Here is a 23,382-nt window from a genome sequence, read left to right as displayed (position 1 = left end):
GGTGTGGGAGTAGCAGAGAGAGAGAGAGAGAGAGAGAGAGAGAATCCCATGCAAGCTCCACACACGTGCAGAGCCCGATGTGGGACTTGAACGCGATACACTGTGAGATCATAACCTGCGAGCTAAAATCAAGAGTCAGATACTCAAGTGACTGACCCACCCATGCACCCCATAATCAGCACATACAAACACTTGCCTCTATTTGAACTGTAGCTATTTAAGTTACAGATTCAGGTTAAAATGATTGTAAATTATAGGTAAATGGGATAGAAGTCCTATTTTTATTTATTTTTTTTTTAAATTTTTTTTTTTTTTCAACGTTTATTTATTTTTGGGACAGAGAGAGACAGAGCATGAACGGGGGAGGGGCAGAGAGAGAGGGAGACACAGAATTGGAAACAGGCTCCAGGCTCTGAGCCATCAGCCCAGAGCCTGACGCGGGGCTCGAACTCACGGACCACGAGATCGTGACCTGGCTGAAGTCGGACGCTTAACCGACTGCGCCACCCAGGCGCCCCTAGAAGTCCTATTTTTAAATCTTCTGGAATGCTAGAACTAATACCTTGTGGGTTCTAAACATAGAAATTCTATGACTAAAAGTAAATTGGTTTATACATATATTTGTTTCCATACACACACATATATACATATTTTTGGATCTACCATAATGGGGAGATTATGGGGTGCATGGGTGGGTCAGTCACTTGAGTATCTGACTCTTCATTTTAGCTCACAGGTTATGATCTCACAGTTTGTCGCGTTCAAGTCCCACATCGGGCCCTGCACATGTGTGGAGCTTGCTTGGGATCCTCTCTCTCTCTCTCTCTCTGTACTCCCACGCCCACTCTCCCTCTCAAAATAAATTAATAAACAAACATTTTAAAAAAAAGGGTTAAGTTATTCAGTAAAACAATGTGGTTGGTAACTTACTCACTGGAACCTTATATTTAATTACTGCAACGCAATAAAATGTGGACTTAGAATATCAAAGGCAAATGTAAAAACATTGTTTAATAGGTGGTAACGTCAAGTTTATTCATTTACATGTTTATTTGTTAATTAGAAAAATTTTTTGTAGCCAAGGATATAAATTTTATTGTTATAAATGAACCAAACCTGAGCTATACTTGAAAAACCCAACCGGATCCAGTAGTTTCAAAACTTGTTTATTGATTGCTTGTGATTTCCAGGTTATCTTTAGCAGTTAAAACTTACTTCCACAAACAGAATTGTAATACAGTACCCAATTATACTTTATAACATTTATGTTTTTGCTCTAATGTATAACATATTTTAAGCATAAAATGTTTAAATTATTTCCATTTTAGTGTAATAAAACAGATGATCCTTTAAAATTAGAAGCAGAGATGGAATCAAAAGAGTCAAACCAGCCTAAAAAGAAGCTTACTCCTTGGAGACATCAAAGGCTTGGGTATGTATTTTATAAGAAAAATGTCATGGTATTTAGAAGATCAACATGGTGAAATATTTACTCTCCTTTCATTTCTGTTAGGAAGGTGAATTCTGAATATAGGGCAAAATTTCTGAGCCCAGCCCAGTATTTATACAAAGCCGGGGCTTGGACTCGTGTGAAGGAAAACATACCAGATCAGGTGAGTATACATAAGCTCAGTATGCCCATGTTTTCTTTGAGCCTGTATCCCAGTTTAATGCCACAATGAGTTTCATTTAGTAATAGAGACTACAGTTTAAAGATATGTGATATAATAGTAGCATTGGAAGTATCAGGAACTTAAAGTTGTATGTTAGGATATAATTTATCAGTGCGTTTACTGTTTTTTTTAATATCAAATAGCTCCTTTTTCAACTGGAGATTTTTATTAAAGTCTTTAAAATGTTTTTTTTTTTATAATCCAGTATTTCATTATGTTTGTAGAATTGTAGCGTTGTAGTTTTGAAAATAAGATCCAGACCTCTACTCTCTCAACTGAAGATAAATTTTCAAGATTAGTTTGACCGTGGCGTCCACTGGCAGTTTGTACTATTAGAGTCCATCGGTATCTGGGAGGGGTGGCCTGTGCTGAGAGAGGTTTGCGTTATAGTGTTGGGGTACCCTGACATATGGGAGCAATTCTGAGGACCGAAAGGAAGGTTTGAGGGAAAGGGTAATCCTAGAATTGGGAAGTGCCTGTTCAGCACTAGCTTCTTACAGTCAAAGGATGAACTGTGGAGCTTTTCTGGTTATTGTACAATTACCATCTTTTAAACCACATCTTGATGGTTTCCTGTTTTTTTCTGTGTGAACAAGCAGAAGTAAAATAGTGTAGACTTCAGTAAACACCCCCCTCTCCCATCATTGGGAAGAGAGAGATCATTTGGGTGGGGAATGAATCTTTTATTCAGCCCCGTACTTGAAACCATGGCTAATGGTTATATGTAATGAGCCTCTGGAAGAAGGCGTTGGCACTTTGAGCTGCTGGCTCTTTGCGCTGGCACCTCCCAGACCAGCGTCCTGGTGAGACTCCTGTACCCCGCATGTTGTTTTGGGAGACCACTTGGTTCCTTCCACCGTGGCTGCTCCTCGTGCTGTCTCCTTCCCTACTGGAGAGTGGCTCAGCAATCCAGGCAGAGTAAAAGGCAAATCTTGAAGCTGTTCCAGATATTACTGGGGATATTCATATCCTAGTGAAATAAAGTTAAAAATATAAGAATCGAGAGCAGGCATGATGGAGCAAAGAATTGAGTCTGTGAAACCCTTGAACAGTTTATGGTCATGCCAGACCTTGGCCAGGAGCTCTGATGGGGAATGAGGAAAAGCTGGGGGCAAAAGCAGAGCACAGAGTGTGGCCATAGAGGGCTAGTGTGGCCAATTAATAGGTGTAGGCCACTGACCTATTGTATTTAGGGACTTCACTAGGTTGGGCTCATGAGAGGCTCCTTGTTTTAGAAAGATTATCTCTCAGTCTCTGATACTTCTTTAAATTAAGATGAGTTGGTATTTAGGCCTCAGATCTAAAAATGTAGTGGACCAAGAGGATTGTTTTGTCTGGAGTCACGATAAGGTGGTAGTCCCTGTCCTGCCCTGATGGAAAACGACATTTTTGTTGACATTAACTTAAGAGCTGTCATTTCAAGGTTTCCTATTATAACATCGTGGGAAGGTGACTTTTGGGCTTTTTAAAAAAGCTTATTGTTAATGGTGGTTGTTAATGTTTAAATCAGTGATCAACCGTTTTGCCTAACCTGTGTGGGCAAAATAATTCAAAAAGTGAATCGGAGTTAGAAAAGAATATGACATTTAGCTAAATCTTATCACTGATGTTGATAACCATTTCAGTTGATCAGGTCATAGATATTTAATATGGGCCATGTTTTACTTAAATCTTAGATTTTATTTTTAACCTGAAGACATTTACTTATGTGGCTGCTTATGAGATATCTAAGCATAAGGTACTCCTTCATTTTCCCACTTCTACTAATGTTTCATGGAGGAATATTATTCACACTCTTCAAACGCATTTGGACATCAGTGACTTTATTATCATTAGAATGGTAACTTTGAGGGGCGCCTGGGTGGCGCAGTCGGTTAAGGGTCCGACTTCAGCCAGGTCACGATCTCGTGGTCCGTGAGTTCGAGCCCCGCGTCAGGCTCTGGGCTGATGGCTCAGAGCCTGGAGCCTGTTTCCGATTCTGTGTCTCCCTCTCTCTCTGCCCCTCCCCCGTTCATGCTCTGTCTCTCTCTGTCCCAAAAATAAATAAACGTTGAAAAAAAAAAATTTTAAGAATGGTAACTTTGAGTCCTGTTATAGTTTTCTAGTTCATATATCGTTTTCATTTCCTCCTGTGTTGTTTGAAATATTAAACTTTTTGAATCTATTTATAGTCTAGTGCCTCGGTATTTTATCTTAAGATCCAAGTACCTATTCATATAACATTAGGGTGTTTGGTTTTATTTGTCCAGTGGTTGTATATTTATTATCTCCATTATATAACCACTGGCACTGTTGCTTTTTGAAATGCTCACTTAAAAGATGGTTTTTAATAATAACCAACAGTTGCAATTGTTAGGTCTCATCCTTACAATAACTACTGAATCCGTGTTACATTTCTCGTTTCTTGTTAGGTGATCTTTTAATCATCCAAACTTACGTTAGCTGAGATGTTCTTTTCTAATGTGTCTTTCACAAATGGGGCTTTATTTCAAGATAAAGTTGTACATTTGAGAGACGTTCTATAATTTGACAAACATTGTAAGGACAGCTAGGCCTAAGATGACTCATTTTGAGGGGGATGATTTTGGGGAAAAATTTTTTGTACTCTCAGTTTTTTGAACTTGAGTTTTCGGTATATAAATTTTAAACAACTTAGTTGAATTCTTACTTTGGGAAAAGAAATTCAGAAATGAAAACATTCTACTCACAGCATTTATATCCTAGATGCTGATGGTGTTTCTTCACCTGGAAAGGGATATGTGTGTTGTTTTAATTGAGTTTAATTAAGTTCATATCCTTTTTAGTGGCTCTGCTTGTTGGTTGTAGGTATTAAGTTCGTCCCATTAGTTTTTTTCTCTTTCTTGTAGAACAACTTGCTTTAGGAAAGATCAGCTTTCTATTTTTTCATCTTAGTTTAGGATCATAGAAGTTTAAAGTTATGTATTTGTAAAACACTATAACATTAGCACGAAGATTATTAATAAAGGTTGCTGACAAAGTAAATTTCAATTACTGAGTTTTGAATGTCAGTGAAAAATAGAACTGAATAAAGTTATACAGAATTTCCATAGTATCTGTTTTTTTAAAAAAATCTGGTTGACAAACAAAACTGGGTCACCGTGCACATGGAGGGGCTATTTGTCCATCCTCCCGTTCATCAAGCAGTAGGCCCTCCCGCAGGGATGGAATTCAGCCTTCTCTGCTGCTCCTTCCCAGCCCACCCCGCACTCAGTGCAGGACCGATGGAGCCCCTTTTGAACCACTTCTTCCACTTATATCTCTTTTGTGTATTATAGCATAGACCATACCAATATTATGATGATAACGTATCATACAGGACGAGGAGGTCCGCCTTCTCTATCAAACTGTGAGCACACTGAGTGCTGCAGGGACTTTCTTGTTTATCTTTGGCTACCAGCCATCCAGCTCCAGCCGAGCACTTAGTCCACACTCAGATCAAGTTGTGGAATCAGTGTTTGAATGCTGCACATTCCCTCACATTGTGGAGTTTATAGATTAATGGGGGAGAATGATAAGAGAAATTAACTCCACTAGAATGATAAGAGAAATTAACTCCACTTATTTCTAGAATGAAATAAGTACTAATGGGGATGTGCATGAAGAGCTTTGAAGACAGAGGAGGAAATTGTACTAAAGCTTGAAGATTGTATCATGTAGGTGCTGGAGCAGCTGTGAAACATTTGAAGCATGAGAGGACTTAGTAGAAATAAAATCTGGATTATATCAGGGCACTTTATAACAAGGCCTCTGTGTATTCACAACACCCTGGTGAGGTGGGGGGGGGGGGCTGGCTGACTCAGTTGGTAGAGCATGCAACACTTGATCTTGGGGTCTTAAGTTCAAGCCCCACCTTGGGCGTGGAGCCTACTTTAAAAACAAAGAAACAAAACAGCAACACACCCTGGTTAGTAGTTCAACAGACAAAAACTGTATGTCTCAGTTCTACATGTTAAATGCAAAAACTAGTAATTTTCTTTAAAGTTTAGGAATTAACAGAAATGATACATGAACATGGCTCAGTTTTTCTTGGCAGTGAAGAAAATATATTTTCAGTTATCCTTTAGGAATGTTTCAGGTTTGGTTCATTAGAACAGTGAGACTCTGCTGGGATTATATGGTTTCTTATGCCACCGTGACAGGTGCTGTCCTTTGCTTTGGCTACTTCCCTACAGATGTAACACTTTCATCCCTTTGCATTCAGTAGTGTCTCCCTGAGGAACTGAGGATGTGTTTCTTTGGTTACTTTTTTTTTTTTTGCAATGCAAAGTTTCATTATTTGCTTTTTTGCCTGTAAGTGAAAGATTATAGCGGACGGTATCTGCATATCCTTTTAATGCTATTATTCCATCTTTATGATAGGAAAAATTATTGAGTTTTTGAAGAGTAAATAAAGATTATTTTAAAGAATTTTAAGCTGCAGCTTAATTTTTTTTCATTGTGGAATTGAATTTAGGGAAGCCAGCAGGTGGCAGTATGACGTATAACATGAAAGGGTTTCGAAGAGTATAGAAGGCTCCTTTCCATTTGAACAGATGTTATTTGCATTGTAGGGAATTCACATTACCTTATAGTCCATCAGAACATTTTTTTGTATTGTCACTTTGATGAATATATTATAATTATTATTTTTTGGGATATTCTTTTATGTAATACATTTTTTAAAAGTTGAGGTTTTGCTGATGCCAAGGGAATTTTCAGGAATTTGGAGAGGGAAGCTTCATAATTCTCTCACTGCCGGCTTCTATAGTAGGAGCAGCTGTTGTATAAAGCCAGGCAATAAAGACAGGGTAGGGGTTCCTGGCATGTCACTACCCTTCCAGAGGTGGGGAAGTAGGAATAATAATTAGGTTACCTGTTATTGATAGCATTTCAGCCATGCAAGAATGTGGCTGGTTTTCATGGTAATATTAAGATATCTTACTTAGTGAATTAAATATTACCAAAAATAATAAAAATATTGATTGAAAAGTTTGTTATATATTTAGAATGAAGAATAATAAGGTATTTCATTGATTCCCATTAATATTCAACTATGGCATTAACCTGTCATTAAGTATGTTTCTGTATTCCTCTCCTAGGGTTCTCTAAATGCCATGTGGTATGCGGAGGTTGGTTGCTTTTGAGTTTTTAAAACCTGTAATAATGCATAGAGTACTTGTGTAATTTCAGTTGAAATAAGAATTAGGTGTCAATATTTTTCTTAGCTGCTGCAAATTCTTCCTGCCTGCTGGCCTGAAATAAAATAACTGCATTGTGCTTTAGCTTGACTGTTTTAATTTCTGCTTAAAATGCACACAGTCTGATGAACGTTTGTGGCTTTTTTTTTTTTTTGCCTTCCTTTCTCCTTGGTCTCTGGCTGTATTTGTGCAGTATCTTTGGTAAGCTACATGGTGGTATTTGCAAAGGAGTATTTAAAGTAATACACAGTGTCTCAACTGTCCTGCATAGGTTAAAGAACTCCGAGAGAAGGCTGAATTTTATAGGAAACGAGTTCAAGGAACACATTTTTCTCGGGACCATCTGAATCAGCTTCTGTCTGATAACAACTGCTGTTGGGATGTCTCCTCAACCACAAGCTCAGAAGGAACCATTAGTAGTAACATTAGAGCTCTAGATCTTGCCGGGTAAGATATGTTCTTTGTGGATGGTGAGAAAGTATATTGTAGCTTAGGTAGATCATGGAATTCTATAGGTAAATGACATGACCCCTCAAAATTTGTCTTCCGGTTAAATGGAGATATGCCAGCCATTTATTACATTTCATTATTACTAGTTTATTCTCTGTGAGAAGTAAAGCTGTGTGTAAATAATACATAATGTAAATCTGAAAGGCTGGATTTTATAATATTTTTTAACAAGAGTAGAATAGGGATGATTATACAGTAGATGGAAAAGAACTTTAGAAAGTAACAGGAAGGAAAGGTACCAACAACAATAAAAACCTAGACAACGTAAGCTAGTAGTACATCCTATAATCATTCGTTAATGGATTTCTGTGGTTAATACGACACTTAGGCCCTGATTCTATGGGCAAAGTCTCTGCTCTTTTGGGTTTTAAAGTGAAAATTATTTAACTATTTATAAAAGAAATAGCATATTGATTTTGGGCAAATAAAATCATTTTTAGTTATTATAGTAATATAATTATTATGCCAAATTGAACTGTAAGTTCTAATTATGTGACATCCTCTTTAAAAATTGATTACAAAATCCATTCTGTAAGAATGTCTTGAAAACACTTATCAATCTGAAGTATAAAATTGGAATCAGTTTGCTTGATCTACAAATACACTTGAATTTGTGCATAAACTGTAACTGAGTAACCGAACAAGTTAGACCATGTGCAGGCCTTGCTTGTGTGTGTAAATGCCAGTCAAGGGAACACATGTGACTGTTGTCAGCAGCGGGACAGACACGCGTGTGTGAAGGTGGAAATAAGAGAAGATATGTAGATTTTATTTTGGAGTATTGTACTTTATTTTTAAAGTTTGTTTACTTTTTAAATGTTTTTATTTTTATTTTTGAGGGAGAGCGTGCACAAGCGGGGGAGGGGCAGAGTGAGGGAGACAAAGGATCTGAAGCAGGTTCTGCATGGACAGCAGAGAGTCCGATGCAGGGCTCGAACTCATGAACTATGAGATCGTGACCTGAGCAGAAGTCGGACACTCAGCCGACTGAGCCACCCAGGTGCCCATGGAGTATTTTAATAGAAAGTCCAAATTGTAGCTTTAGTTTATGATACTGTCAAATGAACTCTTAATTAGGTTTCTTTCTTCAGTTATCTGGGCAAGGTAGTACCTGTGGGACATAAAGTTGTGAACGCTGGAGGGGAATGACAGACTCACTGAAATGAGTATAAACTTAGAAACCTCAAACTCCAGTTTGACACTTTTGTTCTGCAGAGATCCTACAAGCCATAAGACTTTGCAGAAATGTCCTCCTACAACACTGGAAGAGAAAAAGCCTGCCTTGGAAGAGCAGCCGCAGAAAACGACCACAGAGAAATTGGGCGTGTCAGATGCTCCCACCCTGCCCGTTAGAAGGCGCCTGGCGTGGGACGCAGAGAACACAGATGAAGGGGTGCAGAAACAGCCGAGAGAGGAGGAGGAGGAAGAAACAGAAAAGGACGGGCAGGTTCATAACGGAGAGCTGGAGAAGGTCGCAGTACCGGAAAAATCTAAGGCAGAAAAGATAAAAGAAGGGTGAGAGTTTTAAATTAATCAGTATATGGAAGCATTATGCACAAGTACAGTGGTTTACACTCTTGGTTTTATGACTAATAAAGAGCAGATGTTACTTTAATGTCACAAAGCAGACATTTCAATTTATAATTTGATTCACTCAGGTATTTGAGTCACCAGTAATTGGTAGTTGAACACTTGAACACTGAGCTACTTGGGGAGGAAGCAGTTAAGGTTGTTTTCATTTATGTCCCACTAATTATGATTTGGCAGATTTGTTAATGTGTCTGAGGGAATGGCTTTCTTTGTGATTTAAGAAAATAGCTGATATTCTTTAATATCAAATGTTTCACCAAAAAAGAAAGATAATGTTTTGTAATGTTAAAATAAGTGATATCTGCAAATAGCTAATTGTTGCTGATTTATGTGTTCATTGCTTTGGGGAGTGGTTCTCTACCACTGATAATGGTGCTTTTTGTCCATCATCCAAATCCCTTATCATTCTGTCATGAGTTTTGCAACTAATGGGAAACTTAGGAGCTGATTTAATGGAAGAATTCTCTGGTCTATTGCTGCTGACTTGCAGTGACCTTCCGTCTTTTCCGATATTCAGTCCCTCTTAACGGCATGTGTTTTTAGAAACAGATGACCCTATAAATTTTGTTTTATTGCATAATAATGATAAAATATTTTTAATCCTGTTTGCTGGGGGGAAATGCATCATAGCAGATTGTTTGGATTTGTAGGTCAGATTCTTCTTCTGTATCTTCTGGAAAAGGAGGCAGGCTTCCTACTCCAAAGCTGAGAGAACTTGGTGGAATCCAGAGGACTCATCATGATCTCACCACTCCAGCTGTTGGTAATGGGCAAACGCTGTAGTTCTTATCTTACCTGCTTTTTCTGCATGAGAATTTAGTTTGAGACTTGTCATCTTCTGCATTTTTCTAGGTGGTGCTGTTCTAGTGTCTCCATCTAAAGTGAAGCCTCCAGTCCCAGAACAAAGGAAAAGAGTGTCCTCTCAGGATGGCTTAGAAACTTCAAAGAATGATTTTAGGAAGGTAAATATTTATATCTTGGGGGAAAAATATCTTTTTAGGAAGCGATTATTTTAGTCACCTGTAACGAATGAACGAACGATAGGTTCAGATTTTAGAAAATTCTGTGCATTGTATGTGGAGGTGATGCTATTAATGTGCTTTTATTAAGGCAAAGGCCTTGAATTATTTTTTTCTGGTAGTGGCATTCTACTTCTGATGTGTTTTTAAATCTTGTCAAATGTGACTCAGCAAGAAGAGAGAGAAGAGAAACAGTACTTTTTATTGAGCATCTACTGGGTGGCAGTTGTATTTCAAGTATGTTCCAGGCACTGTTTTAGCACTGGAGATATAACAGTGAAAGAAGCAGGTGCAAATTCTGACCCTTATTGAACTTCTATTCTAGTGGAGGAGAGAGACAATAAACAGGATAACTAGGTAAAATACAGAGTATTTTAGACAGTGGTAAGTACTAAAGAGAAGAGTAAAGCAGGGGAAGTGAATACAAAGTAGCCAGGGAAGTTCTTGCTGAGAGGGTGACATTTGAGCAGAATCTGAAGGTGGTGAGAGATGGACCCATATGCATATGTAGGCAGGCATTCTAGCCAAAAGGAACGCAAGTGCAAAGTCCCTGAGGTGATCAGGTGCCTGATTTCTTGAGGACTGGCCAGAAAGTGAGTGTGGCTGGAGCAGAGAGGCAGACAGGGAGAGTGTGGGCAATAAGTTAGGAGGCATCATGGGGGGACTAAACTGTGTAGGGCCTTGTAGTTCATAGCAAAGACTTTGAATTTTATTCTGAATGAAATCGGAAGTCTTTGGAGGGGCAGAGAAGTGATATGTTTTGACTTAGGTTTTTCCTTGTTACTCTGGCTACTGTTTGGGAACAGACAGTAGGAATGCAAGAGCAGGGGCCTGAGCCTACATAGGAGTCAATTACAATATCCAGGCAAGAGGTGATGGTCGTTTGGTTCATATGGGTAGCGGTGGAGGTCGTGTGATGAAGTCTGATTCTGGATGTGCATTGAAGGTATAGTTGACAACATTTGCTGATGGTTAAGATGTGGCATGGGAGAAAGACAGAAATCAAGGATTCAAGATTTTTGGCCTGTGCAGTAAGGATGAAGTTGCTGTTTACCTGAGATGGGGAGGACAGTGTAAGGAAAAGGTTTGTCAGGGAAGATGAATTCTGTTTTGGACATGTTACATTGAGAAGCTTATTACAGGTACAAGTAGACACGTTGAATAGGGAGTTGACTTTCTGAGTTTGAGGTGTGGAGGACAGGTTGGGCTGCGGATACAGATTTGAGTGTCTATTGTACAGGTGCACAGGTATGTGAGAGCTTGAGACCGGGGAGGTCATCAGGGGAGGTGGGTATAGAGAGGGAAGAGTATGTGTAGACAGGTGTCAGCCCTGGTTTTTTGATATTGGGAAGTTGAGGGGTAACCAGCGAAGAGAATGATAAGGAATAGCCAGTGAGGTGGTGAAATAGAAGACTGTGGTATCTGGAAGGTGTCAAGGAGGAGGGAGTGTCAGTGCTACGGATGGATCAATAAGATATGAGAACTGATGATTGGATTTAGCAACATGGATGTTATTGGTGACCTTGACAAAGGGCAGTTTTGATGGTGGGGAGGGATAATTGCCTAAATGCAAGTGAGTTCAAGAGAAAGGAGAGGAGATGAATTGGAGGCAGTCATCACAGACAACTCTTTTAAGAGTCTTTTCCGTGAAGGGGAGCAGAGTAACAAATGGCAGCTGGGAGTGAGGTCAAGATGAAGGAGATAACAGCACATTTATGTGTTGACAAGAATGGTTTTAAAGAGAGAGAAAAATGATGCAGGCCCAGCCAGCAACTTTGCCCCTGTGCACTCAGTGCCGAGCACCACTTGAGATGTTCCATGGGATCTGGGGGAGAAGTGGAAGGGTTGATTGTAGGCACTGTGACAGCTCCTTCATTGTTACAGAGGAGGCAGAATATGTGAGCGCTGCTAATAAAATAGGGAGATGTGCTGGGAGCTTCGGGAAAGTCTCTTCGGATTTTTTCCTGGTGGCACATGAAGAAAGATCCTCGCCAAGAACGAGGCTGGGGATGAAGAGGTTGGAGGTTTGAGTAAAGAAAAGAAATCATGAAGTAGTCTTTTCAGAGAGTGGGAGAGGGAGTGGGCCAGGGAAATGTGAGATAACGCAGGGCAACATAAAGGGCCCATTTTAGGCTAGTGGTCACAGATTTGACGTAAGAGCAGTCGTGATGGGTTGTGTGTTTTTCTCCAGCCATGTTTGGTTACAGAGGTGCAGGATAAGTTAGAGAGTTGAATTTAACTGGGGTTCATGTTTTGTCAAGGGAGTAAGACAAAATGAGAAAGGGGGTCAGGGAGTTAAGGTACATGTAGGGGAGTGATTATAATGATTGGCCATGGAAGTTGAGTTGGTTAGAGCAGGAAAAATAGGACTTGGGAAGGTAAGGCACAGTGTAGAGGTGACAGGATCAATGGAAGGTCTTGGCCAACTTAAGGACTTGTTGAAATTGGAGTACCTAGAGGGAGTAGTTTTAAAGTCAGGAGGTGGTAGTCAGAAATTGGAATTGTGGAGAGGTTGCAGTTAGCAGTAATGACAAGGCTTAACATATAATCGTGGGAGTAAGTGGCTGAAGTAGGATAGAGAACATTTAGAGAAGAGGTTGCATTTCTCCAGGGGATTTTGCTGATGGCTGTTCATGAATTTTCAGAGGTGTGGCCCAGGGGAAACTTTTTAGGTGTTGGGGAGAGGTAGGAAAGGGGATCAGAGCCCAGTTGTCCCCAAAGCCCAGTACCAAAGTCACCTCATAGCAGGTACCCGTTAAATAGGCGTTGACTGAGTATTATTAGAATGACAGAATCTAAACCAATGTGTATACGTTGGTTTATGACAAAAGGAATACAGAGGACTGATCAGAATCAGATATTAAGAATCTCTTGCCCCCATGGGCTGCTCTGCACCCCCAGCACTCCCTCTCATCCCAGGATCCAGGTTGCTACCTGGAAGGTGTGAGCTTCTAGGCAGCTTTGCCCACACAGAGTTGACTACCCTCAGCTAAAAAGAGTAGCCTTAATCCATATTGGCATTTGGATTTATATGTAACATTTTCATTTATTGTGGAATTAATTATTGAATAGTTAATGAAATAGAATGATACTGCTCTTTAATGCCAATTTCTACCTCATCATACACACAATACAGTTTCCAATAAATCCTTTCCAGTATTCAATTTCCCTCAATATCATTGTACATCTTTTTAATTATAAGATTCAGAATATGTTTATAATATCCAGAAATTTTTTTAATATTAACTTTTAGTGACATTTAATTGTGGGAAGGTTATGAGGCAGCAGCAATTTGGGTAACTTAAAAACATGGGGGATGATCATAATAGCTAGCATTAACTGAGTGGTTAACTATGTTCTAGGCCCTGTGCTAAGTACTGTACATATATTAACTTAAGTCTTCATAATGACTCCGGGAGGTTGGTATTGTTATTCTCATTTAGATGAAACTGGGGAAACACAGCTGCCAATTGGTGGGGCAGAATTTAGTCCCAGGCAGTCTGTCCTCAGAGCCCACGTTTTTTTTTTTTTAATTTTTTTTTTTTTCAACGTTTATTTATTTTGGGGACAGAGAGAGACAGAGCATGAACGGGGAGGGGCAGAGAGAGAGGGAGACACAGAATCGGAAACAGGCTCCAGGCTCCGAGCCATCAGCCCAGAGCCTGACGCGGGGCTCGAACTCACGGACTGTGAGATCGTGACCTGGCTGAAGTCGGACGCTTAACCGACTGCGCCACCCAGGCGCCCCAGAGCCCACGTTTTTAACTCCTAAATAACACTGTCTCACAAAATTCAGAGGAGAATTCTCATGGTATCGGTTTAATTGTCAAGGACCATTTTAACATCTTATAAATGATATTAAAAAGCTAAGTGTGTGTTAGCTCACTTTATTCATTCAGGCAGCAGATGTTACTTATCTGTTTACCCACATGCAATAAAGATAGTGAACAAAAATAGACATGGGGCGCTCAGTTGGTTAAGCAACCAGCTCTTGATTTTGGTTCAGGTCATGATCTCTCAGTCATGAGATTGAGCCCCGCGTCAGGCTCTGCATTGACAGCATGGAGCCTGCTTTGGATTCTCTCTCTCCTTCTCTCTCTGCCACTCCCCACCGACCCCTCCAAAATAAATAAAGTTAAAAAAAAATAGACATAGTTCATGATCTTACGGAACCTACAGTCTGGCGAAAGAGATACACAGTAATCAAAGAATCATACCCCCCAAAAAAGTAAAATTAAAACTAATTAAGAGTTTCAAAGCAGTATATAGTGCTATTTTGAAAGGAATTGGCCTAGTCCTGGAAGTCAGGAAGCTTCTTGGAAATCAAGGATGCTTCTTAAAAGAAGTCATAATTGGGTTGAGATACTGAGGAAGAGGAAGAGTTGACCAGGTAAAAAGGGTGGGGAGGAGAAGTATAGCATATGCCAATATCCTGTGGTGAGAAAGAACATAGGGTTCTAAGAAACAAAGGTAAGTATAGTGTGTGGCAGGGAGTAGGTCAAGATGAATCTGGCAAAAATAGCAATATTGAGAATTTTTATCATTATCTTGAGAGCAATGGGGAGTCATTGAAATATTTTAAAGACCTTTTGGCTGCCATGGAAAGCAAGAGTAGACTAGTTACCCTTAGAAGGTCACTGTGGTAGTCTAGGTAGGACAAGTTGATAGCTTGGACTGAGGAGGGTGGACATTGACAGAAGTGGATGAAACTGAAGAATTGTGAATAAGGGGAGCAAAGTCAAGGCTTGGTGCTGGGTTGGATAATGGTGGATGAGAAACCATGAATGACTTCTAGGTTTCTGCCTTACCTTGTAGGATTGATGGGGGATGCCCTGCACTGAGTAGGAGAACTCTGGACAGAAACCATCTTTGTGGGGAAATATCAGGAATTTCACTTTCACTCACTCAATTTGATATTTAATGTGCTCTATGTGTCACGTACCATTCTGGGATCTGGGGGTTCTTTGGTAATCAAGACAAAATCCCTGCCCTCATGGAGCTTACATTTTCATTCTGAGAGATAGATAATTTTTTAAAAAGATAATTTTAGGTAGTATCAATGTTGTGAGTTAAATAAAACCACAAGTAACCTCCAAGTCATGGGTGAGGTTGCTTTACTATTAGGACAGGCACCTCTGCGGAGGTGACAATTTAACTAAGAACTGACTAATGAGGTATGTGCCCAGGCAGAGATGAGCAGAGATTGTTTTCCTGTTTGAAGGAACAGTAAGTACAAGTGTGTAACAGTGAGAGTTTTGAAGACCAGTGTGACTGGGGCCTAAGAGGGAGGAGGAGAGGTAAGAAATGAGATTGGGAAGGGAGGGTGGGTGAGGAGTGGGGGCATGATTCTGATGGCCCGGGGAAGCCCTGGGAGGGTGTAAAGCCACACAGCAAATATCTGGTTTACATGATAAAATCACTCTGGCTATTCAGTGCAGAATGGGCTGTATGGGGTGGAGGGGGAAGGAGGCCATTGAGAAGACTTTAGCCTCAAAAACAGATTGCAAAGTCCATTAAATTATACCTGGGAACCCCATGTTACAAATATTGTAAGAGAGATTTCATTCAGGCCTTTTAAGCAATAGTGATACCAATTTGACAGAGATCTCAGATTCTGTGTATATATGTAGAAAAAGAAAAAGTAAATCAGAAGAACATTTTTCCTAAGTGATACTTATAGTTAAAAAGGGAAGCAAGAGGAAGATTTGTGGTTTTATTTTAGGTCTTGATGTGAAAAACATGTATGTTTGTTGGATAAGACCCCAGGCCTCTCCACTTTGAAGCAGTAAGCTCTCTAATTACAGAAAAAGATACCAAAGGTCAGCAAGCATTGTTTTGAATATTGCATCAATAAATCCAAAGTTAGTAAATAAAGGCCACATTTACAAGAAATAATTAGGAAAGTTTGGAACTGTGTTTGATTTTACTGGTTCGCATTCTTCTAATAAGGAAAATTCTACAAGGACTTTTAAGATAGTGATACATTATCATTGTGGAAAATAGAAGATACGAGCTAAAAAAGGAAATCAGTGGTGTTCCATCCACTGTTCAGGGCAGCCATATTGAATTTTTGAGTTCTTTAGGTGTATAGTGTATTTGTTTATTATGCTGTAGGTAAGATTAATCTATTTTTTCTCACTTGGCAATGAATTAACATATTTACATATCATTAAATATTGTGATCTAATTTTTAATAGCAACGGGATATGCAACGTATAGTTATGCAGGCTGTTTATTATTGAAAGCAATTTTTAAAAAATTAGATGCCTATAGTTATTAATTTTTCTGTTTTGAAAAAGTGCTGGAAAGAAATCCATCCTTCAACTACATTTTTGTTCATTTTATCTCTTTTTGTATAAATACTCTCCAAGTATTATTGTGTGACCAAAGAACACAAAATTTTAAGGCTTTTTCTGTTTTGCCAGCAACCTGGGAAGATTATACTCCCAGGACTCTAGGAGAGTGCCGGTGTTTCCATAGTCTTGTCAGCATCAGTATTATAGTGTGTTTTTGACAAAAAAAATTTAATCTTTGTAATTTGGTAAGTGAAAAATTAGTGCCTTGGTGCTTTTAGTTTGAAATTATTTGATTACTAGTGAGGTAGGGTATTTTTGCTATTTGTAATTTGTCTATATGAATTGCTTATGTATATCCCTTTTCTACTTTTTAATTGGCTTTTTCTTACTACTTTTAAAGAAATATCTATGTAGCAATGGTCATTCATTGTCAATATATAGGTTGTATATGTTCCTCAAATTTGTGATTAAAATTTTTTTAATGTTTATATATTTTTATATAGCTAAATATATTTACCAATATTGTTTGTTAGGCATGTAAAATCTTCCTCACATGGAGGTTACATAGAATTTTTTCATAATTTCTCCTACTGCTTTTGTGGTTATATTTTTTGTGTATTTAAAGATTTTACTTATATATATACAGACACATATATGTATCTTTTTTTTTTTTTTTTTTTTTTTAATCACTTAGAAAGAAAGTCGTGCTATAGCCCTCCTGACTTCTCCAGCTGCTGGTATAAAAACAGTTGATCCCTTGCCTTTGAGGGAAGATTCTGAAATCAGTATCCCCAGACGTGCTGAGGTAGCTCTTCCAGTTTCAAAAATTCCGGAATATCCAGCAAACACACCTGGGCAGTCTCCTTCCCCACCCTGTGCTCCATCCTACTGGCATCCCTCTCGTCGAATTCAGGGCTCTCTCAGAGATCCAGAATTTCAACATAATGGTAATTATTTTGGTTTTTATTTTTTGTCTTTTAAAACAAAAATGTTATCCTGATGGGTACAAAGGCTTAAGTATGTACTGTATGTTAATAACTTGTGTTTATTATCCAGGGTTTTTTAGTTAATGTAACACATTTCTTTAAATAGGAAAAGTCCTGGGGCGCCTGGGTGGCTCAGTCGGTTAAGCGGCCGACTTCAGCTCAGGTCATGATCTCGCGGTCCGTGAGTTCAAGCCCCGCGTCCGGCTCTGTGCTGACAGCTTAGAGCCTGGAGCCTGCTTCGGATTCTGGGTCTCCCTCTCTCTGACCCTCCTTCATTCATGCTGTGTCTCTCTCTGTCTCAAAAATAAATAAACGTTAAAAAAAAACTTAAATAGGAAAAGTTCCATCTCATCTTTGGAACACTGAGCTGTGCGGCAACCCCAGTACTTTTGTGGCAGCGTGAGGTTTCCTCCAAGTTCTGTCCTTTCCACAATAGGCAACCTACTAGATGCCAGTAGCACCGCTTCCCCTGGTGTGACAACTGAACATGTCTTCAGACATTGCCAAACATTGCCTAGATGAGAATTCAAGGTCATGAATTGGTTTCCTTTAGTTTTATTAGGCATTGCTCTGCTCTTTTGTAGCTTCCACTTTTACTGTTGAAAAGTCTTAATGCTCTTATTTTATTTTATTAAAAAATGTTTTTAAATGTTTATTTATTTTTGAAAGAGAGAGCGAGAGAGAGAGAGAGAGAGAGAGTTAGTGGGGAAGGGGCAAAGAGAGAGGGAGACACAGAATCCAAAACAGGCTCCAGGCTCTGAGCTGTCAGCACAGAGCCCAACGTGGGGCTTGAACCCACAGACCATGAGATCATGACCTGAGCTGAAGTCGGACACTCAATCAACAGTGCCACCCAGGTGCCCCAGTGCTCTTTTTATTTTTGATCATTGTATATGGATTTTTTGCCCCCTGGCATCTTTGGGGATCTTCCTTTTACCCTTAATGCTCTGAAATTTTAAAGCAGGTGTCTTCGTTTTGCTAGTACTCAGTCAACTTTTTCAGTCGGGGAGCCTGGTTCCTCACTTTCTTCAATTATTTCATCAGTAATTTCTTCCCCTCCGTGTTCTGATTCCTGTTTTTCTGACACTCCTCTTATTCCAATGTTGGCCATGTTGAACATGATCTTATTTTCTTATCTTACCTTTCCTATTTTCCATCTCTGTCTTTTTATTTTAATTTGAGAGGGTTACTATTTATTTTTCACCCCTTCTGCGTTTTAAGAAATTTTTGCTATATTTTTTAATTTCTAAGAATTTTTTAACTGTATATTCCTTTTATGTAGCATTCTGTTCTTATTTTATGGATGTCATGTTTTATCTTTTTGAAAAGATAAATGATATATATAATTGTCCTGTTTTGAATATGGTTACCCTCGCCCTCAGTTGAACCTGGTGTTCTTCAGTCAGAGCAGCTCTGATAAACCTTTAGAGAGGAAACCTCCATTCCTCTCTTGTGAGAAAGGTCAGTTACCCAGCTGTGGAAATATAAAGAAGGATTTGGCAGACTAATTGTTTTGTAAAAGACTTCAACCAGTTTCCTGGTTCAGGCTTATCTTCACTCCAACTTTCAGGGGTACTTAGTACTCCTAAACTTGAGCTAGGTTAGGAGAACAAATTGGTTGCTTCTTGGATTCTTTCTTCTGCTGACTTAGGATTCAGCTTAGGTATGATGGTAACAAACACACTGCTTTTCTAAGCTTTTTTTTTTTTTTGAGAGGGAGAGAGAGCATGGAAGCAGGGGAAAGAGGGAGAGAGAGAGAATCTTAAACAGGCTTCACACAGCCTGAGAGCCTGACTCAGGGCTCAGTCTCACGATTGTAAGACCATGACCTGAGCCAAAATCAAGAGTCATACACTTAACCAACTGAGCCCTACCGGTGTCTCATATACTCACTGCTTTTCTGTCTGCTTTCCCATTTCCAAAATTTTGTTGTTTTCTTATCTTCATTTTTCTTGTCCTGTGGGTTTAATGTCGTTCTTGTAAATGTGTGTTGTCCCATCTCCCATCTTTAAACAGAAGCCTACTGCATTTCTTTAAAGTTAGAATAGATCAATATTATTATTGAAAAGAATTCTAGAAGTTTTCCCATTGCTTGTTTACATATTTGCTAAGCACGTTATAAATTAGTGAATGGCCCATTGATAATAATTTCTATCAAAGATATAAAATTAATAAAAGTTTTGACCATCTTTCACTAAGGTTTTCCTATAAACAAAATATACTGTTACATGGCTCTGAAGGATGATTTTTCTGCCTTTTTTTTTTTAAGTGGGAAAAGCAAGGATGAACAATTTCCAGCTGCCTCAGCATGAAGTCTTTAATGATGAAGGTATTTCAATAGTGAAATAACATCAGATCCAAGTATGAGGTTTTATTATATGGTAGTTTATAGTAGATCATGATTTTAACATTGGGTTAGCACTTTATAGTTTACAAAGTACTTCTGCAGATATTATATCATTAGATCCATGAAACCCTGTGAGGGGGGGATAAAGTTATCCCCATTTACAAATGAGTAAACTGGGACTTAAGTCTTGAAAAAAAATTTTTAGGGCAAACAGATGATAAGAGAGTGTACCTTGCATCACACCTGAGGTCAATACTCTTTCTTTTTTTCCATCCTGGCTGGCTGTGGGCTCAGGAATCCAGTCTAGCATTATATGTATCATTTTTTCCAAATGCTCAATTTTCAATTATCAATTATCAAAAAAAATATGATTAGGGCAAATGGACTTTTTTTCTTGTGTTGTATTCATTCTGAAAAATTCATTTGCTTCTAATAGCAGTAACAGGAATTTTGAATTCCTGATGTGAGCAATCAAAGTTACTATTTTAACTCATTCTAGGATGTATGAAATTATTGAATTTATAAATTTTGGATTTGAAAATAAATTTGAATGAATACTTTATATAAGTTCACATAGGAACTGACTGAAGATTTTCACATTGAAGATTTTCTCTCCTCTTAACAAACTTGGGACTTTTTTCAGAATTCAGTGAGCCAGAAATCAAGTTATTACGTTTTGAAATATAAATATCCGGACACTTCGAATCCAGTTCTGTTTTCTTCTTAGTGGAAGAATAGCGTTTACAAATAATCTTGTAACATATTTGCTTACTCAGAACGAGGAATTTCTGTCCTAATGAAGGGTAGCATATTAAAGTCAAACATGAAGTGAGATTATTTAGGAAATGTGAACATTAAGTACCGTATTAAGGCATGGCATTTTGTTTTTAAAAAGCTTGAAAAAGCTTTTTGCTCAGAAGAGCTGTGCTTTTTAAAGTAGGGCAAGACAGTATGATGATGAATTGTTTCCAAGTAATACTGAAATCACAGGCCATGTGTTTAGATAATGTCATTGTGGGATTTCAGGAAGGAAACAATGCTCATTTGACACGAAAGTGTTTGATTTCTCAATATGGTAAACTTGGGAAATTGTGGTGAACTCTCTTGAAAATGTTAAGATCTTTTATTTTAATAATTTTTTCTGACAGAGTCAATATTGACATCACAAAGCCTGATGCTTTTAATTTTCTGTTCACGTTATAAAACGTTGTGTTTATATTAGAGATACTTTCTGATTATGCTTTTTTCATTGCAGATGAAGACAGATTATCTGAGATTTCTGCTCGCTCCGCAGCTTCTAGTCTCCAGGCTTTTCAAACTCTGGCACGAGCTCAGAAAAGGAAGGAGAATTTCTGGGGCAAAACATAATTACCATATATCTAGTTGAGTTGCCTAACAATCTAGGGAACCATTAGCATAATTTTTCCTTATTGCTTTACTATGTTAAGACTTTTAAAGTATTTGGATTTTTCCCCCACATTTCCTACTTAAAAAGAATTGTTTGAGTTTTCAATAGCCAATTCAGTTTTCTTGGAAAATGTTAACACTCGTTCATACAAATTCAACCTAAAGAATTCTTTTGACACCTATCCCAAAGTACAAAGACATAGGTTTCTTCACATGTTCTAACTTTTGTATTAAGGGTAGCTGGTAAAATTGTGAATTTTACCTATCCAGAGGATATTCTAAAAAATAAAGTGAAGTAAAAATTAAGATCTAAATGTGAAGTGTATGTTCCTTGATTATTGGCTCTGTGTATCTTTATAATCTGTAGATGTCATAAGATGAATTTGTTCTTCCCGTAACTTTTGCTGTAGTATTTCTTTTTATTTTAGTACCTTCTGTATGTGGTTGCAGTGTTAAGGCAATTGTACTTTAAATTGAAAATATGAGCTGTATATATTTTTCTTATTTATGTAACAAAGTTTGCTGAGAGAATATGTATATTTTTGATCTTTGTGTGTATTCTTTTTGTATAAGGACTTTGGCTTACATTTGAATAATGTCTCAATTTTGAAAAATTATTTGTATAATGGAGAGTTAATACTTTGTAGACATTTTGAAATAAAAATTGATCAAGTATTTTAATTCTTTTTGTTTGAAGTGTTTCAAGTGTTTGGCTTCTCCAGAAAGTTATTACACGTAATAAACAATTAGTAATAAACAATTACCTTTTAGAAACGTTTTACTCATAACAAGTTAACTAAATGTTTTACTTCTTTTCCAGCTGTCAGAATGCAACAAAACTGTTCACAATAATTTTGAATGAATATAGGAAAAATACAAGATTTCCAAGGCAGACTCATTTTCAAAAATTTAACACATACTTTTTGACTATTCCTTCATTCATAGGACATGTTCTGTTTTCCTAGTCTTTACTTAATCTTGCAAATCATAATATATCTAACTTCCTAAAAAATATGAATTTCATAAATATGACATGTGATGTGTACAAGACTACATACATACAAGGTACCGAAGGTAAAATATATGGAATATTCATGCCCGTTGGTTAGAAAACAAATGAGCAGTTTGTTTTAAAGTACTTACTTGGGGGCGCCTGGGTGGCGCAGTCGGTTAAGCGTCCGACTTCAGCCAGGTCACGATCTTGCGGTCCGGGAGTTCGAGCCCCGCGTCGGGCTCTGGGCTGATGATGGCTCAGAGCCTGGAGCCTGTTTCCGATTCTGTGTCTCCCTCTCTCTCTGCCCCTCCCCCGTTCATGCTCTGTCTCTCTCTGTCCCAAAAAATAAATAAATGTCGAAAAAAAAAATTAAAAAAAAAAAAATAAAGTACTTACTTTGGTCAAAAGTGCTTTTGCAAATCCTTGATTCACAATAAGTTTATTAAAGATCTTAATTATCAGGTTATAAATAATTGGGCATACACATGTTTGCCTACATCTCACTGACTTTTGTTGGTTGATAAAGTTTTTAAGGCACTGAAGATGGAAATAAAAGTTAGAAATTAATGTGTAATTGGATTTTAGAACACAATCATTTGGATTCTATACACGTACTGAGGCATATTAGCTGTAAAATAAAGTTGGAACATACTGTGTCTCTTGAAGCTTAGGGGTATCATCATCCTCTTCCTCTAAAGTTGGTTAGTTTGGTTGGTTAGGATAGAATTTTCAATGACTGATCACTGATCTACGGTAAAGAAAGGAATGACAGCTAGCTTGCAGGGAATGTGTATCTAACACAGTGCATCTTACCCAAGGTACACATTGTAAAATATGGGTACATCTGTTGGAATAAGTCACACCACATGAACTTGCTCTGTCAGATGTTAGATGGATTAAGGTATGGTTCTGATGAGGCTGAGTTCATTACCCCACTCTGGGTGACAATTTAGCATTGTAGTATACTGCTGATTGCCACTTAAAAGCCCTACGCAGTGGCCCTGGGGAGAGAATAGTGTTGAGAGATTAGTCCTGTTTCATCACTTGTACTGAAGACAGCTTAAAGGATAGGCATTTGAGTTGGTGGGTAAGTAGTTTTAGTTACGTGAGAAATATTCCATGAGATGTGCTGACATTTAGGAGTTGGCATTGTTAATTCAATTTTTAAATCAATTTTATTTTGGCATACTTTTATGTACAATAAACAGCGATCATTAAGAATTTACAGCTCAATGAGTTTGGAAAGAATACATACATCTGTGAAACCACCCTACAACCAAGATACGTTATTACGGTTCCATCGTCCTAAAAATTTCATTTCCCTCTGCAGTTCAATCCTTCCTTCCACCTCTGATCCCAAGG

At 38.2% G+C, this 23,382-nt stretch overlaps 1 protein-coding gene across 2 annotated transcripts in view; it reads left to right on the top strand.

The window, feature by feature from the left end:
- The window catches only part of MDM1 (Mdm1 nuclear protein), a 34,441-nt gene extending 12,734 nt beyond the window's left edge, over positions 1 to 21,707 (top strand). The window contains exons 6-15 of one of the 2 annotated variants that reach the window (XM_043564893.1): positions 1,329 to 1,432; positions 1,514 to 1,613; positions 6,773 to 6,802; positions 7,143 to 7,318; positions 8,597 to 8,896; positions 9,622 to 9,734; positions 9,824 to 9,933; positions 16,981 to 17,233; positions 19,542 to 19,601; positions 20,875 to 21,707. In XM_043564893.1, the coding sequence (XP_043420828.1) occupies positions 1,329 to 1,432; positions 1,514 to 1,613; positions 6,773 to 6,802; positions 7,143 to 7,318; positions 8,597 to 8,896; positions 9,622 to 9,734; positions 9,824 to 9,933; positions 16,981 to 17,233; positions 19,542 to 19,601; positions 20,875 to 20,987 (1,359 nt within the window). In that variant the 3' untranslated portion in view covers positions 20,988 to 21,707. The remainder of the gene's footprint in view (positions 1 to 1,328; positions 1,433 to 1,513; positions 1,614 to 6,772; positions 6,803 to 7,142; positions 7,319 to 8,596; positions 8,897 to 9,621; positions 9,735 to 9,823; positions 9,934 to 16,980; positions 17,234 to 19,541; positions 19,602 to 20,874) is intronic. The other variant, XM_043564894.1, reaches the window with a different exon arrangement.
- The last annotated feature ends 1,675 nt before the right edge of the window (positions 21,708 to 23,382 follow it).

Source organism: Prionailurus bengalensis, chromosome B4 (genome assembly GCF_016509475.1).
Source record: "Prionailurus bengalensis isolate Pbe53 chromosome B4, Fcat_Pben_1.1_paternal_pri, whole genome shotgun sequence".
NCBI lineage: Eukaryota > Metazoa > Chordata > Mammalia > Carnivora > Felidae > Prionailurus > Prionailurus bengalensis.
The sequence above is the reverse complement of the archived record's forward strand: the minus strand, read 5'-3'. Positions and strand labels throughout refer to the sequence as shown.